Genomic DNA, 26,536 nt, shown 5'->3' on the forward strand with positions numbered 1-26,536 from the left:
AGTTTCCCTTCAGCCTTTAACAAGGCGTCCTCTGAAATCACATCAAATGATAAATCTCGTATAGTAGTTAAGGCTTCAGAGATTCTGGTTATAGTTGATCTTTTTGGTTTTTCTTCTACAATTTGAGTGTGTAAAGGTTTGTTCAAGGGCATGTCAGCATTACCTTGTAAATTTGCTTTTGAGAAATTTTTATCGGATAAAAAACGATTTTCTTCTTTAACTTCAGATGTTGCCTGAGTTACAGGTAAAGTAGGATTGACAATCCAAGGATCCAAAACCATAAAAGGTGAATTTATGTACCATGATGGAAAACTATTCCATGACACATCTGAAAATTTTTCGAATATGCTAAACATATGTTTGCATGGTAAAAAATATCTTTTAAAGTCAACACAGGTACATTTAGGAATCGAATTAATTGAAATTTCATAAACTTCTTTTGTTGATGTGCTGTTAACACTAAAAAAGTCTCCTTTTCTTAATATTGATGTACAAACAATGTCTGATGCAGAGATCATTCTGGAAATGCAATGTTTTATGATGTAGTGGGGTCTATCTCGTAAAAAGAATGGAACATTATCATGATATCTGCGAAAATTGCTTGAAACTGCAAGGTTGCCGTTTTTATACCTAAAAATATTTTTAGGCTTTTTAATTTATAACTGGATTTATTATTTAACTGCTGCATACACATTACATATGTTCTTCACACCTTTGTAAATTTTCCGGTAAAAAATCTTGATGTAAAACAGTGATAATACCAGACAATGATTTATCTGTGCGAAATCTGATGTGGCATTCCTTTAAAGTTCTGTTTTGTCTTTCAACTCCATTATTGGTGTTGATTATGACTTGAAGCTGACCTACTCTATAAAGCCAAGCCCAGCGCTGCAAAAAAGTCTTAGAAGTATTTGCAATTGTATATAACTTTTATAAAATGTTATGTCTAAAAAGCATATATATCTTAAATATATTTTACATAAATGGTAAAGTCATTGATGTAATCTACCTCCTTAATAGGTTCCCAAAATTTGCTAAAATAGTTTCGAAACTTTTCATTTTCATTCCAAATCTCGCTACAATGTAATTGGTTTAGTCCAGATGCAAACTTGTTTGCAGTATCAGCTGTGGCAATGCATCGCAAAAGATTCAAAGCCGTTTGTTGCCTGTCTTTATCGCCAACACCATTTTCATGTTTTTTTACCCATCTTCCCCATGCTTGTTCGCGATGGAAGTCGCAAATTAGTACTTTGCAGCCTTTACAGAATAAGATTTATTTTAGTTTGCTTTTTAAGCTTTAAGTGATACTAACAATCGTTGCATTTAAAAAAATTTACCTGTAAATACAGCTTCAAGTGCATTAATTGCAGCATCGCACTTATCTGTCATAAAAAAAGAAGGATTCCACTTGGGACACCATTTTTGCAAAACTTTAAGTGCCTCTTGAATATCATCAGCTGTCTCATTTTGTAAAATAAAAGACCCAACAACTTGGTAGTTAACATTGGTCTTCACACAAAGAAAAAATAGGGGAAGGGCGTACTTTGACGTCTTGTACGTAGCATCTAAAAGGCAGATTTCCTGACCATATCGTTCTAACAATCGTTTTTGCCATGAAAATTGATGAACAAATAGAAGCGATTGTTTGCATTTGATAAAAGGGGTTTCATCCCATTCACTCTCATGTTCTTCCATGTTGATTGCCTCGCCTGCAACATATGGTCGATACAAAATATTGTCATCAGTACCATATTTCTTTCTCCACTCATCAATCAAAAGTTTAACATTTGTCTGATCAAATTTTGATAGTTTTCGATTCACAAATACACGATAAAAACTGTTTTTTAAATCCCTCATTGTTGGATTAAATCTCCGATTTGATTGGCAGGGTGGTTCTTGACCCCTAAATAAATCATGTTTAACGTAAGATCAATTGCCCGCCTTAGTTCACGAACACTACTAACACCATCATTAACAAGTTTTCCAACTTCAGCAATTATTCGTTTATCAACTATCTGTTGATATCCAGATTGCTAAAAAGTAATACGTAACATATATTATGCTAAAAATAGCATAAGTTTCCAAAAAATTGTGTTTAAACAATACATTGCATACCCATTACACCACCTACAATAAATCTTGCAAAGAGGCTACATTATTAAGAATATTAACGAGAAACATATTTTAGTTATTTGTTTTTAAATTAGTAATTTAAAAAATTAAAATTACCTTTCCAATAACATGACCAACATGAGCTTTAATGGGTGGAAAAGTAATTCTGTAAACGGTGGATTTTAATAATTCAGATGAACCTTTTAAACGAATTCTAATTTCTTTGCTGGCAAGGTCTTTTAGATACCTTAACTTGTTTCCACTTTCTTTGGACTCAATCTAAAATAAATTTGTTTATTTTTCTGATTACTAGTATTTCTGGCAAGGCCTTTTGTAATTTTTAAAAAGCAGCAAGTGTCCATTACAAACCTTAAAATCAGGAAAAAGAGTGATATATGAAATCTGTATAGTAGCAGGACAATCAGTTTTTTACCATGTGATCCGCCAGCTGTAAATTTAATGTAAAAACATGATGTTTATATAAACGTTACTTGAGGTCAAAATTTAATATTTTTTTATATTTTAGCTGCCTTTTACCTGAGGTACAACTTTTTCACATCTAAGTTTGTTTTTGGATTTGTTGCGATCCTTTCCGTGTTGGTATTCTCTTATATAACATTTAAGGTATTTAAATGGAATGCAGTCTTCATTCCAGAAAATCTTCTCACCTTCTGAATATACAATATACAGCAATAAGAGTTTAAAAAAATGTAGAATATTTATGAAAACCTGTAACTGTTACACATACTACTGTCATGACTATTTCTGACTATAAATTTTGTTAAGGTTGAGATCTCAAATTGAGTGATTTTCTCTTCTACCTCACCAAGAGAATTTGCGTACTAAAATAAAATAGGCTAGCTAAAAAGTATGGTTTGTAAAGTCTAGTTAATTTAAGTAAACAATTTATATTAGTTCTGGATTTTTTAACAACTGTACCACAGGCTGCACTACGGAGTCAATGATAGGTGATTTAATATCACTGGTGTACATTTCTCCTTTTTGAATCTGTACTAACTATTGAGCTAAAACTTTCTGAAAAGTAATCTAAATCGACTGGTTATAAAAAAAAGTTTTCACAGTATTGAAAAAGTTTTATGGTCTGTATTTTTTATGTGTACAAAGTAAAATCTAATATAAACTAAATTATTGGTAGAAATATGTAGGCTATTTAAAAAACTATTTTGAAGTATGTAAAGTGATTTATAAATTAAATGTGAGTTTTACACTAAATTTAAAAAAGAAGTTTCAATAAGAAGTTAGCTCTAAAAAGAGCTGTTTTTGAAGACTGGAGGACCGTTGGTGATTTTTTTAAATGATAATAAGTTACAACTGTAGAATTCAATCTGTAATAAAAAAAAATCAAACCATTGGCATCATTTCTCGTCTGGCATTTAATCACTGGCTAAGTAACTCAACGACTGGCTTAGTAACTGAACTTTAAAAATTAACAACGAAAATAATTGTTAAACTACAACAGGCAACTGAAAATAACAACGGCGAGAAAAATATATTATTTACCAACGGCGGGAAAAAAGGCGCGAATTTTATTTTTTTTGCTGAGTAGAAATGGTGGTCAAATACACCGCCGAAATTGCGGACTCCTTTACGGTGACGTCACGCGCGGTAGGCACTTTTTTCACTGCAAAATCCAAAACCCCGTAATTTTTAAAATTTACCCCGAAAAAAAAAACTTTTTTTTGAATTTAAATTAAAAAAATATATTAATTTTATTAGTCTGGGTGAAATAATGAGTTTAGTTCCCCTTTAAAAGACATGATAAACCCATTAGAGAAATTAACCGAAATTTAAACAGTTCAAAGATGTCAATTCGACAAAAATAACTTTTGGGGCAATTGACGGAACCCATGTTTCAATTGTTTCCCCTGGTGATGAATTCCCTGAGGTTTTTTTTAAATCGCAAGGGATTTTTTTAATAAACGTCCAGGCCATCTGCAATGCACCCATGATTCTCGAAATTTTGAAAATTCGCGAATTCACGACCATTTCGAAGATGGGTATCAGTGGTTTGTTGTTGGGGGATAATGGTTTCCCCTCAAAAAAATATTTAATGACGCAAACCCAAAACGGTGAAAAGAAATGTCGGTATCGACCGTTGATTATAAGAGGAATCCGGCTGGTTGAATGACAGAGCAATAGAGGATAGCATAACTCAATTCTTGGCTTTTTCTGAACATAGACATCTTCTTTTGAAATCGTTTTTATTTCAAAGCGGGTGTGTTAACGCAACAGATGCAATTTCTGATTTCATTTGTTTTAATAGGCCCATTAATGAAGACCAACTTTTTATGATTGTAAATCCAGGAAATCATTGGCTTTTTATTTATTTTGATTTGGATAATAAAAAAATATTGTCGTTTGATTCCTCTGCAATTGCCACACAGATAAAATCAACGACGTATTTAGAACTGCAATTAAAATTTTCCGTGCGTGTTATTCAGTGGCAGAAACCAAGTTTGATTTAAGCGAGTGGACTGTTGCTAAAATTGTTATGTCTCAACAAACAATTTCTGTTGATTGCGGGTTACATTTGATAATAAATGTAAATTGCGTCCCTAATCAACTTCCACTAGCTCGCGTATGTCTATCCAGTAAAATGAGAATATGGCTTCAAAATCTTTTGTATAATCGAAAAGAAAATGCCGCTAAATCTCCGAAAAGTCGCTTACAATTTTCAAGAGCTCGAGCTCGTGTTACAGTGTCTTGGAAATTTGACACTTCTACCTTTATAACTAATCAAATCTACATTGTAAATGCACCAAGTCAAACAAACGTAAGCAAATGGTCAACATGCGACGATGATTGCTGCCTCCGGAAATCATCCCGCAACATCACTTGACCTTTAAACCCAGCCCCGCAACATCTCTCGGCCTTTAAACTCGACCCCGCAACATCTCTTGGCCTTTAAACCCAACCCCGCATCGTCCTTTGGCCTTCAAACTTGATCCCGCATCATCCCACAGCTTTTAAACTTAACCCCGCAACATCCGTCGGTCTTTAAACCCAACCCCGCAACATCACTTGGCTTTTAAACTCGACCAAGCAGCGTCACTTGGTCTTTAAACTTAGCCCCGCATCGGCCTTCAAACTTGACCCCGCAACATCCCTCGGTCTTTAAAATCCCCCGCATGATTTCTCATCTTTTAACTTGACCCGGCAACATCTTTCGGCCTTTAAACTCGACCCTGCATTATTTCTCAATTTTTAACTTGATCCCGCATCATTCCTCGGCCTTTAAAGCAAGTTCTGCAATAAATTTCGCCCGTCCCGCATTAAATTCTGTCTCGTCCCGCACTCTGCAAATTTTTGTTAACTTTTCGCACCCCGCGGTTTAGTATGTTGGCTTCCCGCATCCCGTACTTTAGTATTTTCTATTATTTCTACCTGTAAGACCTGGCGCAAAATAATTTCAATATCTTGAGATCTTATAACGATGAATTTTAATTGTCTCAGCTTTTCTAACATTTAACAAACTTTTTATTGCAATTAAACAAAAAAAGTAACTTAACATTTTTGCAAAAATATTGCTTAGTCACATGTTATTACTCACCATAAATTACGTCAAATTATTTGATTAAATTTCGATATATCCTTGATGTAAGATGTTCGCCTTTAAGCATTGATCATAAGTTAAATAAAAGCTTTAGGTTATTAAAAAATTGTATTATTATATAAATGAACTTAAATTAAAAAAAACACAAAAGTCAAGCTAGTTTAAAGTCATTGACCGGACACGTACAACAATTATTCTTGTAACAACAGGCGTCCAAACAACGCATTATAAAATCGCGCCTAACGTACGTAGAAGGCCAACGGCTTAACAACAAACAAACTTTTATTGCCTCTTTGTTTTGGTATTAATACTGAAACAATTTGAACTTTTCCTACCGATAGTTGGTCATCGTCGCATCTTGCAATAGCTGGAACTACGAACCGTGCTATTTTACTGTCAGAACCGTAACGTTAGTCTGGCTGATCTTGTAACGTAACTTTTATAATCAAACCGTGTAAATGTTTTTCCGTATTACAATAATAGTATTACTGTTACCGTTGTGTCGTCTATAAATAAAACTTAAACAAAATACTAAACCATATAATTATAATAAAAATGGAGTCGGTAAACGGAGTCAAATCAAATTAAACAATTAAACCAAATAAACAATCAAAATAATTGTAACGATAAATTACGAACGGTTAGAAAGGCCGGGTCCAACTTCAAACCTTTTTCTTATTGCTCTCTCTTAGACATGCGCCAATGATTATGATTTTCAATACGAACTGCTATTTTGACGTAACAGTTGTCATTTCAAATTCGTTAAGCTCGTATATTAATTCATTAATTTTTTTTATTTTAATTAACATAAAACATGGTCAAAGCTAAACAAAACATAATAAATACATTTTCAAGACTGTTTTTTGATAAACCACATATATATATACAATTTTATACTACATGCATACGGGTAAGAAATAATTTAAATTTCTTCAGACCAAATATTAAGTAAAGCCACTTTTAATGCAACATAAAATGTCGCAAAAAAAATATCTCTGTAAAAAGTGCCTTTAAAACCAGCAAGAAATCGACTTTTTACTATCATTTGCAAGGTAAATTTAGAAAAGTCCATATACAAATTAAAACCTAAAAAAGAAAGTAAATGTAACATATACTAAAGAATAATAATATAAACCAATACACAAGCTTTTTGAATATTTACATATCTAGGTGAAACAATTTAATGTGTTCTGCAAAGAAAATAATTGTAACAAAGGTTTTATGTTTACCGATGGTTTACGTAATCACCTTAAAATTGAAGGAGAAGAATTAAATCCAACATTTATTACACAAGAAGGTTCTAAACTTAAATTAATAATATTGAAAAAACAACTATTCCTTTTAAAAAATTTTACAATCTTATAATTGTAAAAAAATTCACAGATTTTCTAAATTGGAAAGTTGATGTAGAAAAAAAATGCTTTGTATTTTGTACAAAAGACGCGACAAAGGCATTCAATGGGATTTAGTTTCAAATATAAATGCAATAGGCGTGGTTCTTTCAAAATTACTTCTGTTGAGGGTAAGCGCCATTTAAAATCGCAGGGTACTCGAAAAATAGGACAACTGTGTACCGCGGGTTTACTTGCAAAACAACTTTGGAAAAGTGCAAGTCATTGAGTCACTGCTGCACTATAGCCACTGCATACGTTTAGGTCACATTTCAGTTCCTAAAATGGACAAAATTAAATTACAAGGTACATTTATTCCTACAATAATTGTTATGATTTTTATTGCTTTAAAATTTTAAGAAAATAAATGGTTATTTCTAGAAAAATTAGATATTGGTGTCACCTCAAAAGGAATTTTAAAATATATAACCAAAATTTAAACAATTTTTAAAATTTATTATATCTAAAGAACTCTATGAAACATTCCAATGATTGCTTGAGTGTTGGGATTCTGGTAAAAGAAATAAAAAAGGCAAAATGTGATAATACAAAGTTTAAAATTTAGTTATATTACTATAACAAAAAATGCAAAAATTAGGCTTGAATTAGAAACAGGTTAAAAAACTAAAATTAATTAATTATTATCCATTGTATTTTTGGAAAAGCAGAGCTTTAAAATTAATAGTTACAATTATAAAATATTACTTAAATAAATATTTTTTTAGAACCTGAAGTAACTGAAGAGAGGGATAGTTACCCAAAAAACAAAAAATAAACAAATTAAAGCAAAATACGTAAGTATTACACTGGTTGCATATCAGACTGTACTAAATGGGTATATTTTATTTATTAATGTTCTCTGAACAAAATTATAATTTAGATTATGGTTGCTGTAGTGTTGCAATAACGCAAAATGTGAGTAAGTAAGAAATATCTAAATAACATTTTAACCACTTTTTATTAGTAAGTCTAGTTCTTTAACTTGATAGCTCAACACAAACTGGAGATTGATACCGACTCATATATCTTCACTTTGTTTTTTTCATGAAAAGTTTGATAAAAACTTGAAGGAAAATAGCAAGTTGGTAAGACAATAAATATATTTATATAATGATATATATGCAAAGTTTCTACAGATTTTTATAGAAAATATATTGGAAACATGTTATTGCAGTTAACAAGTATGTTTAAGGAATAATAAACCTTAAAGAGACAAATAGTGGCAGGAAGTCCTAAAGATATTAAACAAGGTTTAATTTAAAGTATTTAGCGAAGTTTAAATCTAAAATAAATTTATATGTACGTTTAAATACTACAGGCTTTAATAATAAAAAAAAGACTTACGTGTTTCTGTGTTCATTGCAATAGCAACATTGAACTTAACAATTCTTCGTGGGTAAGTTAAGCATACATGTTTAATTTTTCCCTATATTGTGTTTAGGTTCAATGCAAATGTTGCTCTCGTTGGGTACATTTTTCTTGGACAGAAAAAAATTTGGAAGCCATGAAACATTTTTATGCCATCACTGCAAACATTAAAAAAAGATTAGTTTTAATACAAAAAGTCATTACATGATTTGATGCTTGTTTAGAATAACAACAAAGAGTAACATCAGTTACTCATACTCACACATTAAATTTATGATGAAAAGGTTGTTCTTAAGCGTTAAGCCTCGCTAAAGCTAAAACAACAAGTGTATGCTAAAATTGTATGTTAATTAATGGTTTTAAATTTGATTTAGGCTTTTTTTAAAGAAGTTTTTAAAGAAAATCATAAAAGATTTACTGCCTGACAAGTAGACTCAAGGGCAGTTTGCCTGTCTGTCAAAAGAGCATAAAAAAAGTTTGCCAATGAAAAAAACATGCAATGTACATAGTTTACTAGTGACTGTAAATATTTAGTCATAGATTAAGATAACTGTTGAAATTCACAATGCTGAAAGAAAAAAGACACATTCTAAGTAACTTAATCAAACTGCTGACATTTTGTGATGAGCGTAGATTGATATGTAAGAAGATAATTAAACAGCAAACTTTTGTAATTGAGGAATAATTTGGTTAATTTCAGCTAATAGCTTAGTTAGACATCTTTTTACAGGACCATTCGGTAAGTGCAACAGTCAGTAAATACACTTTTTTGTCTGTCTGTTTAATATTAAAACTGGGTTGGTGGAATACACAAACAAAAGTAAAGTTGATTTTATTGCAGCTCAGGCAGATAAATCGATTAATATTATCGTAAATGGGTATTGTGTTTAACAGTTTTTGTTATATGACAAGGCCAATAATCCTACATAATAAACATGTGCAATGGGTGGAAAAGTTGTTTTCAAAATTAAAGTAAGCTATGTAAAAATAAATACTTTTTGAATAGCCTATTTTTAATGCAAACATAGGCTATTTATGAATAGTTATGTACATTACACAAACACTTAAGCAATAAGAGTAGGACAACAATATATACATGGATTGATGTTTTGATTGTGAAGAAAAGAGAATGGAAATAGGGAAGAATGACTAGGAAAAAGAGGAAGGAGAGGGGGTGGTGGAGAAGGTGAGAGAGATTTGTGATATATGATATTTATGTTTTTATTAAAAAAACTTTAAATAATTTTTAAATTTTACATTTTAGTTTTAAACTTAATAGACGCTTATAAAAAAAAATCTGGTATGCTATTTTGCTTTTTATTGTGTAAATTCACGCTCTTTTGGAATCGGAATTTAAAAATATAAAAATACGTTTTACATTGAAAAAAATTGACGATAATAAATAAATAAAAATGTAGTTAAAAAACTAAGATAAAAATCTTGCTAACTTAATATTTATTAGTAATTTTTTTAATTGTTTTCAACACTGGGTAGGGGAAAATTTTTAACTTAACGCCCGTTCACACGACAGGCAACTTTGCGCTGCGTTACGAGTTCTAGGAATTTCTTTTTAACGGGTTGCATAATCAAAAGAGAATTATTTGTGATGAAATACGTGGTGATTTGTTGGAGAAATAATAAACTCAAATGCCGCTGGCACGGGCAGCGGCGATAATTAACATTACAAATCTCTTCATTAAATCACCTGCCCAAACGCCAAAAACAGAATATTTAACGCCAAAAACAGAATAAGACATGAACAGATGGTAATCAATATTCAACAAAACTGTCCATAAACCCATTTAAAATTATGAACAGAACAACATTTTTAAGTAGCGCTTTTATGGTGCTATAAGGAACAAACCAAGAAAATGATTAAACCCAAACTAGCCCTCGACTCGTTAAAAACTCGTGCGTCAATCACCACCCGTCATGTACAACACCATTTCGGGTATATGAACCCAGTCATATTCTAAAAGAATATAGAAAGGTTTAGAATAAAATATTGTCAGAAGGCTGCGGCGACAAAGAGGAAAAATTGGTATCAGAGAAACTTGAGATGGAGTAAATGCTGATCTAGATTAATTAGTATACCGGTCTCTACCCGGACGTCGACTAGCAGCCCTGACATAATATGGCACAGTTATCGCATAATGTTAGTTTTATTAATATTGTATTTAGTAACAAGTTTAACGCCCTTTTGTAGTGTAATGTAACTTTTATTGAAAATGTATTAAGTTAGATGTATGATGTAGTTTTATTTAGCTATTTTCACGTTCGTTAATATAATCCGTCACACAAGATCTTACAACAGTTAAACAATTAAGTTAGTAGTCTTAAAAAACTTAAAAGAATAATAGATTGTTAAGTCAATATGAACTCTTAATTTAATGCTTAAACTTAACATATAAATTAACCTTCCGATTAGGGGTCTTAAACAAAACCAAACCAATTAATAATCATTCTATAATCATGAAAGATATAAGTTTGATAATAATAAACTATTATAATTGAATAACTGACCACAAGTCCTACAAAATTGGTAGACACCCGTCCAGTGATTTTACAATTAAATATACGGTTTGTGGGCTCTGTTAAACTTTAAACACGCAACTTCATCTTACGAACTGGTAAACCGATTTTATTTTTAATACATTTTTGGTAATTATTAAGCTAGCCAGGATATTTTTTTTGTTATTGTACGTTTTTTTATAATCCTTTAATTTTAATCGGCTTTTGAACTGTTGATTTGTTTTGGTCATTGTAAAGTCTTTGTTAAAATTTGTTTCAGCAAACGATATATTTTTGTATTTTGAAACAATAGTTTCTTTGTAAGTTTTCTAATTTGAATTAATTGGTTAATTGCATATTTGGTATTAGTTTTTCTTGTTATTTCTATTTTTTGGAATAATTGCGTGTTCGAGGAACATTTTTTGTAACATTATGGACAAGATTTTCAGCAAGCTTAGTGGTAGTAAGAATAAGGCAAACCCTGAAGCTGTTTTTCAGTTTTCCACTGAAAATAATAACTTTGAGACTATTTAGAAACCCATAATGTTGTTGCCAGTACTAAACTTAGTCCCTGATTTCCTAACAGCCCCGATAACTACACGAGTATTTCCACTCAGGCTAACCTTTCTAGCCAGTCTAATTTAACGACCTCGGCACATTTAGAACCAGGACCTTCTCATGTGTAGGATAATTCGGATATTATCCTAGCATAAAATCACGTGTTATATCAAAAGAGGCACGCCACGTCATAAACTTTGAATTATAGCCCGAAAGGCCTTTTTTGCTGCCCAGAACTTCAAGTCGTGTTAGCCGGACATACCAAGAGGTCGTTATCTACCTGCATCGGTTTCCTGTTGCACGCAAACACGTTCTTGACCTGGCGGCCCAAATTAACTTTAGTTTGTTTTAAATATATGACGTAGCCCTTTTTCTAAATTTATTCCCCCTTTTTCAAAGCATTTCTTATTATTGTATTATATATGTGTATGTCGAGAGACCTCTAACGGTCGTCGTAGGTGTAGAGCGGAGTGTATGTTATACTAATAATTTGTTGTAATATAGTATATATATTATCGTTTTTTATAGTAAATATTTATAATTTGTAGTAGTACTTTATTTATGTATTGTTTTCATCTTTAAATAAAAATAAAAACAGGTTTAAATTTGTGGTAAAATACATTTAGAAAAAACATGAAATAATAATTAAAAGGTGAAAAACAAAAATAAAATAATATTTACTTATTTAACAATTTCGTTTTTAAGGCGTTGTTGTTCATTGTGTTTAACTTCCTTCCATATATGTTTCTTTTCCTCCCACTTTTGTTTCCTTTTCTTCCATATTTTTTTTTTTTTCTAAATTTATCTTTTTCTTTCTGGAATTCATTTTCCTTTTGAAGCAGAGAAAGGCGTAATTCTGCTTCCGATTTGGCCAGTCTTGAATTTGAAACATTTTTTGTTGTACCTATTGCAATTTTTTAACATGAAAAAAAACATTCAAAAAAAATAGATATATTTTATGAAAAAAAATCACCTTGAGCAAAAAAAACGTCATCCAAAACAGGAGTAAATATTTACTTGAGACTTGATCCGACATTGTTTCAAGCGCAGGGGATGGTTTCCCTCCTCCGGTCTTAAAAATTTCCCTTCGTTGGAACTTTACATCCTCTTTGGTTTTTTTTTAATGTTTATCGACAATTGCTAAGTTTGAGCCGTTTTCTTGTAAGTTTTGTGTTTGAAGCATTATATAGATTTGTAATTTTTTCCCAGCTTTTGTTTTTTTGTAACAGTTACAAAATCAGTTTTTTTACATTCTACGATGTTAATGAACTTATTTGTATCTTCGTTTAAAATATTTATGAGTAGTTGCCTGTCATCGCAATCAAAGTTTTTTCCCCGTTTTTTTAGTTACTAATTTCATTTTGTTTTAATTATTTGAAAATATTTGGTACACAGTTTTTTTGTAAACACAATTGTAACCATAGAGATACTAATATATACACTAGAGTGGGCATCACAACAATTTTGTGTCGAAAATTGAAGACCGATTTGCCATACTAGCCAGAGTTGCCAAAAAATTATTATTTAACAATTATTATTTTTTGTTTTGTTAAATAAAGTAAACATTTTATTTTGTTTATAAAAAATATACTCTAAATTAAATTGTTTTAAATTAAAGTATGTTTTAAAAATATTAATATTTAAGAGGATTTGGCCTTGTCGACTGGTTTCGTGATTTACCACGCGGCTCGATAAATGTGCGCATTTCTTTAAGCTTCTCGTAAATTTTTAGCTATACGATATTAAAAATAAGCTTTATTGTATAAATCTATACAAAGCAGCTGTTTTCCAGAGTAAAGGTTAGACCGTCAAAAAATAAAAAACCGGCAGCGTGGCGTGGTGGTCAAAAGGCTTCACTTCCAAAGATCCTGGGTTCGATCGCCACAGCTCTATAGCATCTTTATGTGAAGCGCTATAAACGGTATGAACTAATGCCTAGCCAACACTTTATCAGCAACCTAGTTTTTACGTAGGTATAATTTATAATATTTCAAACTGCCAAAGGCAACTCGAGACTGGGTCAGGTTAATAGATGTTAGTTTAAGTTGATTTTCTCACATTAAGGGTGGAGTTATTAAAGTCGAGTTAACTTAATCCCCGATTAGGCTTAATCCCAAAGTAACTGATCCCCGATTAACTTTTTATTTTTTTTTCAAAATAAGGGTATTTTCCTATGTCTGTCAGCAACTTACGATGATGACGTTGTGCGTCACGTGACTCGCGAGCGATTTAGAATATTTACCTTTAAATCCTAATATCTTAAAAACGACTTGACCAATTTTAAAAATAATGGTATCGTAGTGCAAGTTGGAAAAATTCCAACATAATTAAAAAAGAAACTCTGTAAAATAAGCGAAAATATATAAACAATAAATTTTTTTAGTGGTAAAGCGCCTGCCTTGTAAACAGGAATCCTTGTTCGATTCCCAGTAACGCCTATTCATTTTTTAAACTATTCTTATGAAGTTTAATAAATTTAAAAAAAAACTTTATATTTCCTGATTTCGAAACAAATAAATTTCAAATTACTTGGGTTTTTTAATAAGGTTGTTTATTTTATTTCAACAGTTCGTACAAACTTAAGAGGGGGTGAATAATAAAGTTTCACGCTTTGAAATTTCTACCACTTCAAAATTTAATAAATTGAGTGATTTACATGAACTTATATATTTTTTTGACTAATGATTTATTTAAATCTGATGGTGTATTCATACTTATGTTCAATTGGGCCAGTTCTTTAAAGTCGAATGGTAATTTTTGTGGTGCAATTTTTGTTTTTTGTTTAAAAAAGCACAGGTAAATTAAAATTTATTTTAAAGTTGTTATTATAGTTACAAGGAGTTTAGCTTAACTAAACAGGAATTTTATTCAGTTTTCATTCTAGTTAATTGGGGGATGTAGCTTATTTTAAATAAATCCACCACAGCTTCTTAAATTGTTTTTTTAATGTTGATTTAATACGAAATCGTTATATATGTGCTTACAAACCTTAACGTAGTTTTCTATTTAGGTTTAAGTAATTTTTGTCTTCCAACAAGGATATTGTTACGTCGTCCTTGCAGTAAGTGCAGCTTTGATACACTCAGACAAGTAGCAGAAATATTCAATTACTAATACCAGACTAGTTATAGTTATTAACTCGTTTAGACATAATTTACACCAGTTTATCTTTCTTTGAACTTATTATTGTCAGCCCTTCGTATGACGCAACAATAGGGGCACAATTTCAACACAATTCTTGTAACGAAAAAACGGTGCACAAAGATCGATGAAAAATACGGTTTCTAAAACAAAAAAACATATATAAGCTACTTATAATCCAAAATACCCTACAAAATAATCTTAAGATAACAGTAAATAACATAAAACACTTAAATTAACAGTATTGAAAACATTATAAAACACGTGTCTACCAAACTATACTGGGTGATTATTGACAAGTTTGAGAAACTTAATATTAGTCTGTGTAACATCACAGAAGTTGGTGGATTTGCCATTGCTAGAGCTTGTTTAAAATTAAAAAATTCTGTGAGTATCTTACTTTATTAATCAGTATTTTTAAATTGATTTTTGCAATTGCTTTATGTTAAAATAAAACTTTAATTTTTTTGTTTAATTTTATAAAAATATAATTTTTCTTTTTATTTTATAGAACAAATAAAAAGGTAACACTGCCTTAAAGCATTAACAATGGTCTATTGTTAAGTTACAATCTATTATAAAATTTAACTTTAGCATTTTCCTTATTTTAAAATAATTAAAAATTAATAAAATATTTTATTATTAAATTTCTTGTTAATTTAAGAATATTGATGAATTTATTTTATTAATATTATGTTTAATTTGTGTTAATTAACAGTTAAAATTTATTTTCTTTTAAACCAATAATTCAATAATTATGGGATTAATAGTTGTTTTAAATTAATTATTTGAATTAGAGTGATTTTTAAATTCAGTAAAATAAAAATTTTGTTTTAGATAAAGTTGTGCAATTGATATTAAAATTAATTTGTTTAATTAAAACTTTAATTTTGATTAAATTTTTAATTTATTTTCTGCAAAATATAAATTTTGAATTCTGCAAAAAAAAAACAGTCACAATGCCTATTAACTTTAACAATGGTCTATTGTTAAGTTACAATCTATTATAGTAATATTTAAAAAATATAATTTTAGTATTTTTTCAGAATCAAATTATTTAAAAATTAAAAGTTTTAAAGTATTAATAAATACAACATGTCACCTAACCACAAGAACAATTTTTATTTTCCGAAAATGTAACAATTATTACTTTTTGAAGTTATATGAAGTTTAAAAAAATTTAATTTTAAACATTTAAAATATTTTCTTAAGTTATTAAAACCCAATTTATAATTTAACAATAAAACTTTATTTAAACAATTGATGTGCTAATAATACATTTTAATTAAAGTTTAAATGTTTCAGATGCAAAGGTTGAATATTAGCGGCAACAATCTTGGATATGAGTGTGCTGTTGCTTTCTCATTATGTCTTCACAACTTTCAATACTTTTATGAATGGAATTGTGGTTTTACTGAGGATGGGGAAAAACTATTGAAGAAAGCAAGCAAAAAAGTTCCAAATATGTATCTGTAAGTTTTGTTTACTATGAAACATTATTTAAACACATTTACTATAGCACAAAACATTTTTAAGACGCACATTTACATTTTACTGAGCAAAAAGAATAATTTTGAATTATAACAGAAATACAAACTCCTAAAGAACGACATTTTAAACCCTTGAAACACTATATTTTAAACCCTTAAAACAAGGTATTTTAAACCCCTAAAACATGATATTTTAAACCCTTAAAACAAGTTATTTTAAACAGATTTCAGTTTACACTATTAAACAAATTTTGATTGTTAGTTTATGTTAAAATTTTCTTTCATTAAAGCCTTTGTTTGTTTTTGTTTAGTGGTATGGGGTCCCTCTTTTCCGAGTGACTCAAGCAATTAATAATGTAAGTTTTTACTTTACCATAATTATTAGTAATTTTATACGGTTTAGGTACTTGGTAAAGTCATATTTAAAGATGTTGATAATTTTACTTCATACTTAGATTTGGATCATTTACACCCATTTATATTTAACTAGGTTGTGGCCCTGAAATTATAAAAAAACTTTATTCACTTTGGTTAAAAAGAAAATAACTTTTTTGAATATATAGAAGTAAATTACAAAAGAAATTTATAAATATTTTTATGTTTTTGTGCTTACTTTACCATTTTTACATTTGATTTTGTGGCAATATTTTTAGTTTCAAGAATATTTTAGTTTTTTGAACTGTTAAGTTTGATTGGAAAAGTTTATTTTCATTGTTAAAATATGGGGATGTAAGCAGGTGCTTTATTAATATGTAGTTTTGTGTTGTTTTTAGTAAGGTTCCATATGTGGTAATGTTGTTTCTTTAACTGTTTAATTAAATATTATCATTGGTCAAATATTAAATGGTAAACTTAATTTGCAACTATATTAGTGGGAAACCTCTCCTAATATAAAACTTTTGCATAAATGACAAAACTAGACATTATTTTACTTGTACCTTATTAACCTATCAAAACATTTTTTCCTTCATTGTTTGCCAAACACTTTGTAGAAGTGATTAAAATTTCTAATTATTCAGCAATATTATGTTTTATTTGTAACAATGTTTATAAGATCATGTTTATTCGGCAATTGTTAAATATTCAGCAATTGTTAATTAAGTCTAGTGTAGCTTATTTTGAATAAATCCACATAAGTTAACTTTGAATTTTACAATCAAATTGTTTTTTTGATGTTGATTTAAAATGGAATTGTTATTTTTATTTGCTGACAAGCTTTGACGTATTTTTTCTCCCTATTTTAACAACGAGATCTAATGCTTTTAACTATTGATTGTTTATCGAATTTTAACTCTTTTTACAGTTATTGTCATTATATTTATTATGGTTCGAATTCTTAGATTTCGAAACATATTGTTATTGTCATTATATTTATTATGGTTTGAAATCTTAGATTTCGAAACATATTGTTATTGTCATTATATTTATTATGGTTCGAAATCTTAGATTTCGAAACATATTGTTATTGTCAGTGTATTTATTATTTTTTTTTATTCTTACTAGTCCCAATTTTGAAAGAAGATAACTTTTGTTCCTTAAAGTTTGAAAATTTAAAAATTTTAGTATGTTGTGTAGTATCATAATGCGTTTCAGGCCTTCTATTTACAATATTTAATTATCACTAATTACTAATTAATAGGTGTTTGTTTATTAAAATTTAAGGGTTGTTCTTAATTTACAAATCTTGGTCAATTGTAATATGATATTAGCAAACAAAAAATGAATTAAAATTTTAATATTTGTCACTAATTACCGAATAATAGGTGTTTGTTTATTAAAATTTAAAGATTGTTAATAATTTTTCAAATCTTGGTCAATTGTTTATCATAATATTAGTAACTCAAAAATGAATTAAAATTTTAATTTTTATCATTACTTACTAGTTAATAAGTGTTTGTTTATTTAAATTTAAAGGTTGTTGTTAATTTTTTAAATTTTTGTCAATTGTATATCGTGATATTAGTAACTCAAAAATAAATTAAAATTTTAATTTTTTTCACTAATTAATAGGTGTTTGTTTATTCAAATTTAAAGATTGTTATTAGGTTTTTAAACTTTGGTCGGTAATAAATTATTATATTTATAATTCGAAAACGAATTAAAAAATAATTCTGGTTTGTTTTTTATATTTAAATGCTGGTATGTTCATTAAAAATTAAAGTTTGATATTAAGCATTAAAAATTTGGTATGATGTATTTTATAATATAGGTAGTTAAAAAACATATTTCAAAAAAAAACCTTTCGTTAATATTTATCATATTTAAATGCTTGCTTTTTGAATAAAAATCAAAAATTAATTTTACGAATTATAATATATATAAATGCTTGTTTGTTTATTAAAAGTCAAGGGTATGTAATATTCCTAGTTAATGTTTATGCATATTTTTTTTTATTTATAAAAATTTATGTTAAAAAAAATCAAATAATTTCGAACCATATTTTATTTATCAAATAAATCTAGTTATTATTATGGTTCGAAATCTTAGATTTCGAAACATATTGTTATTGTCAGTATATTTATTATTGTTATTTTTATTCTTACTAGTCCCAATTTTGAAAGAAGATAACTTTTGTTCCTTAAAGTTTAAAAGTCTAAAATTTTAATATGTTGTATAATATCATAATGCGTTTCAGGCCTCCTATTTACAATATTTAATTATCACTAATTACTAATAAATAGCTGTTTGTTTATTAAAATTTGAAGATTGTTTTTAATTTTTCAAATCTTGGTCAATTGTATATCATAATATTAGTAACTCAAAAATGAATTAAAATTTTAATATTTGTCACTAATTACCGATTAATAGGTGTTTGATTATTAAAATTTAAAGATTGTTATTAGATTTTTAAATTTTGGTAAGTTATATATTATAATATTTATAACTCAGAAATATATTAAAAATTTAATTTTTGTTTGTTTATTATATTTAAATGCTTGTTTGTTTCTTAAAAATTAAAGTCCGATATTTAGCATCAAAAATTTGGTATGATGTATTTTATAATATAGGTAGTTAAAAAACATATTTAAAAAATAATTTTTGTTTATTTATCATATTTAAATGCTTGTTTAATCAATAAAAATCAATTTTAGAAATATCAAATTTAGTAATAATGTATATCCTAATATTAACAACTTAAAATGGGTTAAATATTAATTTTTGTTTGCATAACGTATATAAATACTTGTTTGTTTGTTGAAAATTAAAGATATGTAATATTCTTAGTTAATGTTTATGCATATCTTTTTTTATTTATAAAAATTCGTGTTAAATAATCAAATAATTTCGAACCATATTTTATTTATCAAATAAATCTAGTTGTTTTTATTCTTATTTGACCGAATTTTGAGGGACGATAACTTCTGTTCTATAAAATTAAAAATTCTAAAATTTTAGTATGTTGTAAAATATCCCAACGAATCGCAAACCTACTATTCACGACATTTAATTATCACTAATTACTAATTAATATATTTATGGTTCGAAATCTTAGATTTCGAAACATATCGTTATTGTCATTATATTTATTATTGTTTTTATTCTTATTTGACCGAATTTCGAGGGACGATAACTTTTGTTCTTTAAAATTCAAAATTCAAAAATTTTCAGTATGTTTGTTATTATCCTAACGAATCGCAAACCTCCTATTTACGACATTTAAATATCACTAATTACTAATTAATAGGTATTTGTTTATTATTATTTAAAGATTGTTATTAATTTTTTAAATCTTGGTTAATTGTATATCATGATATTACTAATTATTTTTATTTTTCTTACTCATCCGAAGTTTAGTTCAAAATAACTTTTGATCTTGTTTATATAAAGTTCTGAAATTTTAGTATGTTATTTATAATAATATTGTGTTCCAATCCTCCTATTCTCAAAATTTAATTATTACTAATTACTAATTGCTTGTTTATTTATTAAAATTTAAAGATCGTTATTAATTCTTAAAATCTTGGTCAATTGTACATCATAATATTAGTAACTCAAAAATGAATTAAAATTTTGGTTTTTATCATTAATTACTAATTAATAGGTGTTTGTTTATTAAAATTTAAAGATTGTTATTTATTTTTTAAATTTTGGTTAATTGTATATCATGATATTGGTAACTCAAAAATGAATTAAAATTTTTATTTTTATTACTAATTACCAAGTAATAGGTGTTTGTTTATTAAAATTTAAAAATTGTTATTATTTTTTTTAATCTTAGTCAATATTATATTATGATATGATTTACATAAAAACGAGTTAAAAAATTAATTTTTGTATGTTTATCATATTTAAATGCTTGTTTATTTCATAAAAACTAAAGATTGTTATTTAAGCGCAGAACAAAGAAAAATTTTCAATTTTTTAGTGTAATAATTAAAAAGGTATACGAAATATTTGATTAATTAGTTTAGTTAATATTTTAATTAGGTAATGTTTGTCTATAAATTTATTTACAATAAAGATTAATTTTAAATATAATCAAATAATTTCGAACCATTTTTTATTTATCAAATAAATCTAGTTATATTTATTATTATTGTTTTTATTCTTATTTGACCGAATTTTGAAAGACGATTACTTTTGTTCTTTAAAACTAAACGTTCTTAATTTTTGGTATGTTTGTTATTATCCCAACGAATCACAAACCTCCTATTTACGACATTTAAATATCACTAATTTAAATTTTTTCTTTGAATTGCAGAGAGTCGTTCTAGCAGTAACTTGGGATCTGACTTGGGAAATCTAAAAAACGTGTTACTAGACATACCACTGGAAACTGCATTTACACTTATATATTACTAAAAACTGTATTTACACCATTTCTTTTTTTTGTGTTATCTGGTGTTATTACAAAACAAACTTACTGAACTTTATTCTATATTTATTTGACCACTTTTAAACACCTGTGAAAACTAATAGCAGACTTCTTTATTTTTCGGCTTTTACAAGACTTGACTACACATGCAATAATATCTCTATGGGTTTGACCACCATTTCTACTCGGCAAAAAAACAAAAACAATAGCTACTGTTGCGTAACAATTGATTTTCTTAGTAATTGTTTTGTCACTATACATACAAAAGATTATTTTTAATAATCTATTGTTTCGTTAATGGGTTATAAATATATAACGTTGTTAAAACATAAATCACCTAAAAATGGCAATAAAAGGGTCCGGGGAAAAGATTATGTGGAGGGAGGGTTATTGGTCTGAATTAGGCTGAACAAAATTGTACCAATTGAAGTTCGGGGGGTAAAAGTCTAAGGCACGCCTTGTTGGTGGAGGCCCGCCACTGTCGCTGCCTCTTCGACCAAGGGCTCCTCTTTGTCCTGTCTCTAGGATGAAGGGAGACCCTCGAAACTGGCTAAAGAGGCTCGCTAGCCTGGAACCCTTCCGATCTTTCGTAAAGAATGGAGCTGTTTCCTGGCTCCAGGCTAGCACTTGTTCGTTCTCTGTAAAATATTCACAAGAAGATTTTATATGTCTTATAAATTTTATTAGAAAAACAAAAAAAAAATAATAAGTTTAATAAATAAATAGTAAAAATAAGTCATATCTCTGTATTGACTAATTTATACTTTGCGACAGTGATCATGCTGCGGGCATCCACCTTATTGGAGTGCCTCCTTAACTTTGCCCCCTTACTCTTCCGAACACCACCCTTATTGCTTTTGTTGTTGTTTTGCTTTTTGTTTGTGTTTTTTTTGTTTTTTCCATTAGGGTTTCTGCTCAAATTGTATGTTACATATAATAAATAAAATTAAAAAATTATTTTTTGTAGCTTTAATAGTATTTGCATAAAAAGATCAACTTGCCCATTATAATAATTATTGAATTATTGATGTCACCCCCCCCCCCCCCCCCCCGGTATTGATCGTCAGGCTTGATGTATTCATTGTTAGAAATTTTATTTATATAATTAAAAGTCTGCAAAACATAAAAAAATTATTAGCAATTTTTTAAAAACAAAATTTTATGCAAGATCAACAATTTTTGTGTAAAAATAATTTTAGGAATAATAACATTGATAAATATGTAATGAGAATTAAAATGCTAAACAAATAGTTAAAAAAATTAAGTCAATAATTTTACTATATTAAACAAAATCTCAGTGTCACAAAAAATTAAAATAGTCATTCACATATAAGAAAACCTGGACTAAAAATATGACTAAGTCATGTCACAATAACTTAAAGAAAAACTCGACTATAGCGAGTTACGATAACTTAAAGAAAAACTCGACTAGGTCGAGTCACAATAACACTCGACTAAAGCGAGTCGCAATAACTTTAAGAAAAACCCGAATGAAGCGAGTCACAATAACTTCAAGAAAAACTCGATTAGATCGAGTCACAATAACTTTAAGAAAAATACTCAACAAAGTCGAGTCACAATATCTTAAAAAAAAACTTGACTAAGTCGAGTCACAATAACATAAAGAAAAGCTCGACTAGGTCGAGTCACAGTAACTTCAAGAAAAACTCGACTAGATCGAGTCACAATAACTTAAAGAAAAACTTGACAAGATCGAGTCACAATAACTTCAAGAAAAACTCGACTAGATCGATTCACAATAACTTAAAGAAAACCTTGACTAAGTCGAGTCACAATAACTTGAAAGAAAAACTCACCATTTTTGCAAAACTTTAAGTGCCTCTTGAATATCATCAGCTGTCTCATTTTGTAAAATAAAAGACCCAACAACTCGGTAGTTAAGTACATCTAGAAGGCAGATTTCCTGACCATATCGTTCTTTCTAACAGTTGTTTTTGCCATGAAAATTGATGAACAAATAGAAGCGATTGTTTTCATTTGATAAAAGGGGTTTCATCCCATTTACTCTCATGTTCTTCCATGTTGATTGCTTCGCCTGCAACATATGGTAGATACAAAATATTGTCATCAGTACCATATTTCTTTCTCCACTCATCAATCAAAAGTTTAACATTTGTCTGATCAAATTTTGATAGTTTTCGATTCACAAATACACGATAAAAACTGTTTTTTAAATCCCTCATTGTTGGATTAAATCTTCGATTTGATTGGCAGTGTGGTTCTTGACCCTTAAATAAATCATGTTTAACGTAAAGATCAATTGCCCGCCTTAGTTCACGAACAATACTAACACCATCATTAACAAGTTTTCCAACTTCAGCAATTATTCGTTTATCAACTATCTGTTGATATCCAGATTGCTAAAAAGTAATACGTAACATATATTATGCTAAAAATAGCATAAGTTTCCAAAAAATTGTGTTTAAACAATACATTGCATACCCATTACACCACCTACAATAAATCTTGCAAAAAGGCTACATTATTAAGAATAGTAACGAGGGACATTTTTTAGTTATTTGTTTTTAAATTAGTAATTTAAAAAATTTAAATTACCTTTCCAATAACATGACCAACATGAGCTTTAATGGGTGGAAAAGTAATTCTGTAAACGGTGGATTTTAATAATTCAGATGAACCTTTTAAACGAATTCTAATTTTTTTGCTGGCAAGGTCTTTTAGATACCTTAACTTGTTTCCACTTTCTTTGGACTCCATCTAAAATAAATTTGTTTATTTTTCTGATTACTAGTATTTCTGGCAAGGCCTTTTGTAATTTAAAAAGCAGCAAGTGTCCATTACAAACCTTAAAATCAGGAAAAAGAGTACCATATGAAATCTGTATAGTAACAGGACAATCATTTTTTTTGAACCTTGTAAACACATGTAGAATTTTTTACCATGTGATCCGCCAGCTGTAAATTTAATGTAAAAACATGATGTTTATATAAACGTTACTGGGGGTCAAAATTTAATATTTTTTTATATTTTAGCTGTGCTTGGTTATGTTACCCTTACCTATCACCCATATGTTCTAAAATTATTTTTTAGCATTATTTGTGCATAGTTTATTTTTGTTGTCATTTAAGTAGTAAAGTCTTGCCTTATTTACTTCGTAGGCTATTAAAATTATTATATAAGTTGGTATTTTAGGTAACTAAATTAGAAACTTGTACGAAGCTTTAAATTTTAAAACTTAATTTCGAGCTTCATAAAAGCAAGCTCCGGGTTAAGCCTATCTTATACCTGTGAACTATTAAAATTGTTATTGTTGCGGTTTTTGTAATTGCTTAAATGCTTATTTTGTCTTGTGATTTTAGTGGTGAATATATTGCAAAATCTATTAAAGCCTACATGAAACATATTTCTCATCATCGAAATGTGCATAACTATATTTTTAAATGTGGTGTTGGTACTTGCAACATGTCTTTTTAAAATTATACATTCCCATTTCAAAAGAAAACATAATAGTGTCTCACCCTATCAAAAACCAAATGTTGCCCTTACTGCTTCCCCAATAAAGTTGCTTATGCAGCAGAAACCGTCTTGCACATACCAACTTTGTAATAAAGACTTCGATCACTTTTCTGATCTTACTAAACACCTCAAGGGGCATATTAATCAAGGAATTGCAATTGTTTGCACTTGTAAAAAATAATATCCTACATTTTTTTGCTCTGTTTTTATCTAGATTGGAGAGTAAACTTTTAGTTCCACAAAAAAGAATTTTTTTCCAAAATTTTAAGTTGTTTTGAATCGCACTATAGCTCTGAACAGCACAATACTGAAAAAGTTGTTGGATTCCAAACTAAAAAGATTCTTGAAAATACATCGTTAAACAAAATTGTTGGAGATGGAAATATGTCTGTTTTGCTTCAGCTTGAACGACGCGTTGCCAACCATTCTCGAGTTCAGGTGAAGAATGCCCAGGATTGAAAAGAAGCCGTCAGGGTTTCTTATGGAAAAAAGAACTTTGTAGATGAAACATCTACGGTTTGCCCGGAAAAGCAAAGATAAATTCTTTATGGTCTTTACGAAGACGGGGTTAAAGACCAAGAGAAAATAATAGTAGAGCTAAAAAAAGTCGTAACTACTGTCAAAGTGGTAATAAATCAGATGCCATTGGTTGAAATAAAAAAAGATTTGCCCATTCTTTTTACAAAAGCTGGAATTTTTTCGTACCTTTTCTTAATTATGGGTAAAACACTTGAAAATTTCAAGGGTTCAATTATTAATATCAACAGATTGATTCCGCAAAAAAATAAGAAAAGTCCAGCAGGGCTGAAATTTTTGGTGTTCTTATGCTGATTTCATTACACTTTGGAGAGCGTTACGATCAGTTTATTTTAAATGTAAGTAAAATTTAATAAATTTCCTGCCGAAAATGTTTTACTGTTTTTCATATACTTGTGAGTAGTTTTCATATACTTGTGAGTAATTTTACCAAAAACTATATAGTTAAATAAACTTTAATTTCTATACTAAATTGCTTTTAGATAGTTTAGTTATAAAACTTGAATATATACATGTAAAACTGTAGCATAGTCATCTTTAAATGATATTTATTTTTACATAAGGTATCAACTTGTTAACTGCCAAACAGTACTCTGTGGATAGAGGGGGTAATGTATGAAAACATTGTAAATCCGGAAGATGGACTCGCAATGCTTTTTTTTAAAGAAGTGGTCGAAAAAATGGAAAAACATGGTTACAATTTTTCAATGTAAGTTGTTATGTTAAAAGTAATTTAAAATGTTGTTTAAACACTTGCAAAAACAATCATTTAACATCATATTTTTGACAGGCCACAAGAAGTTTTAAACAGTTTAGGTAGATCGGGGTCTGACTCGGGCCCAATGAGGTGGGAATTTTTTGAGGGCATGCATGCCATCTATGGCACGAGACCAAGAAGCATTGTAAGTAAATTTTTTATTAGCTTATTTTTGTTGTTATGCTTTTTTGTTTTAAATTTTGATATCTTGTTTTAATAGACAACTGTTGGAAGTACGGCAATAGAGTCAGTTCGTAAGTACCTATTTTTTGTATTTACTTATATATACCAAAGTGTTTAATTTGTTTATATCTTTTATGTAGCTTGTGGATTGCCGAGCTTTTTAGAAAATGTAGAAGCTGTAGGCTTCCAAATACAAGACGCAGATAATGGTGTGTAATTCTTGAATGTCTGTTTTTAAAAATATTTTACAAAATACACAATTGACCCATTCTTTTTAACCATTATTTTATATGTTGCAGTTGTTCTTCTGGAAAACCTTATCGATTTTTCTGAAGGTAAATATAGGTTATTACTATATTTTTACTGTATATATAGTTTTTATTTAATAATAATTGGCCTATATTGAATTAGAAGTGCCAGTAACATCACAGGATGTTAGTAGTGTCCCTTCAACAAGTGGCAATCAGGAAGGCCCAACTATAACTGCAGAACCTGATGTTGCTTCTACCAGTTCATTGCCAGGTGTCTCAGGTACAAATAAGTGTTAGCAAGTGACAACGATGCAGAGCAGAATAAAATTAAAAGAGGTTTTAGTAATTG

The 26,536-nt window shown here is 28.7% G+C and overlaps 1 protein-coding gene across 1 annotated transcript; it reads right to left on the reverse strand.

The window, feature by feature from the left end:
* Window positions 1–671: 671 nt before the first annotated feature.
* LOC145755814 (uncharacterized) lies at window positions 672–1,857 on the reverse strand. Its single transcript, XM_082572058.1, has 3 exons — window positions 1,338–1,857; window positions 1,010–1,257; window positions 672–888 (listed from the first exon to the last, which is right to left on the reverse strand). Exons 1-3 carry the CDS (start codon window positions 1,855–1,857, stop codon window positions 694–696), a joined length of 963 nt encoding a protein of 320 aa, XP_082428184.1. The 3' UTR covers window positions 672–693.
* Between the last annotated feature and the right edge of the window lie 24,679 nt (window positions 1,858–26,536).

Source organism: Corella eumyota, chromosome 6 (genome assembly GCF_963082875.1).
Source record: "Corella eumyota chromosome 6, kaCorEumy4.1, whole genome shotgun sequence".
Lineage (NCBI taxonomy): Eukaryota > Metazoa > Chordata > Ascidiacea > Phlebobranchia > Corellidae > Corella > Corella eumyota.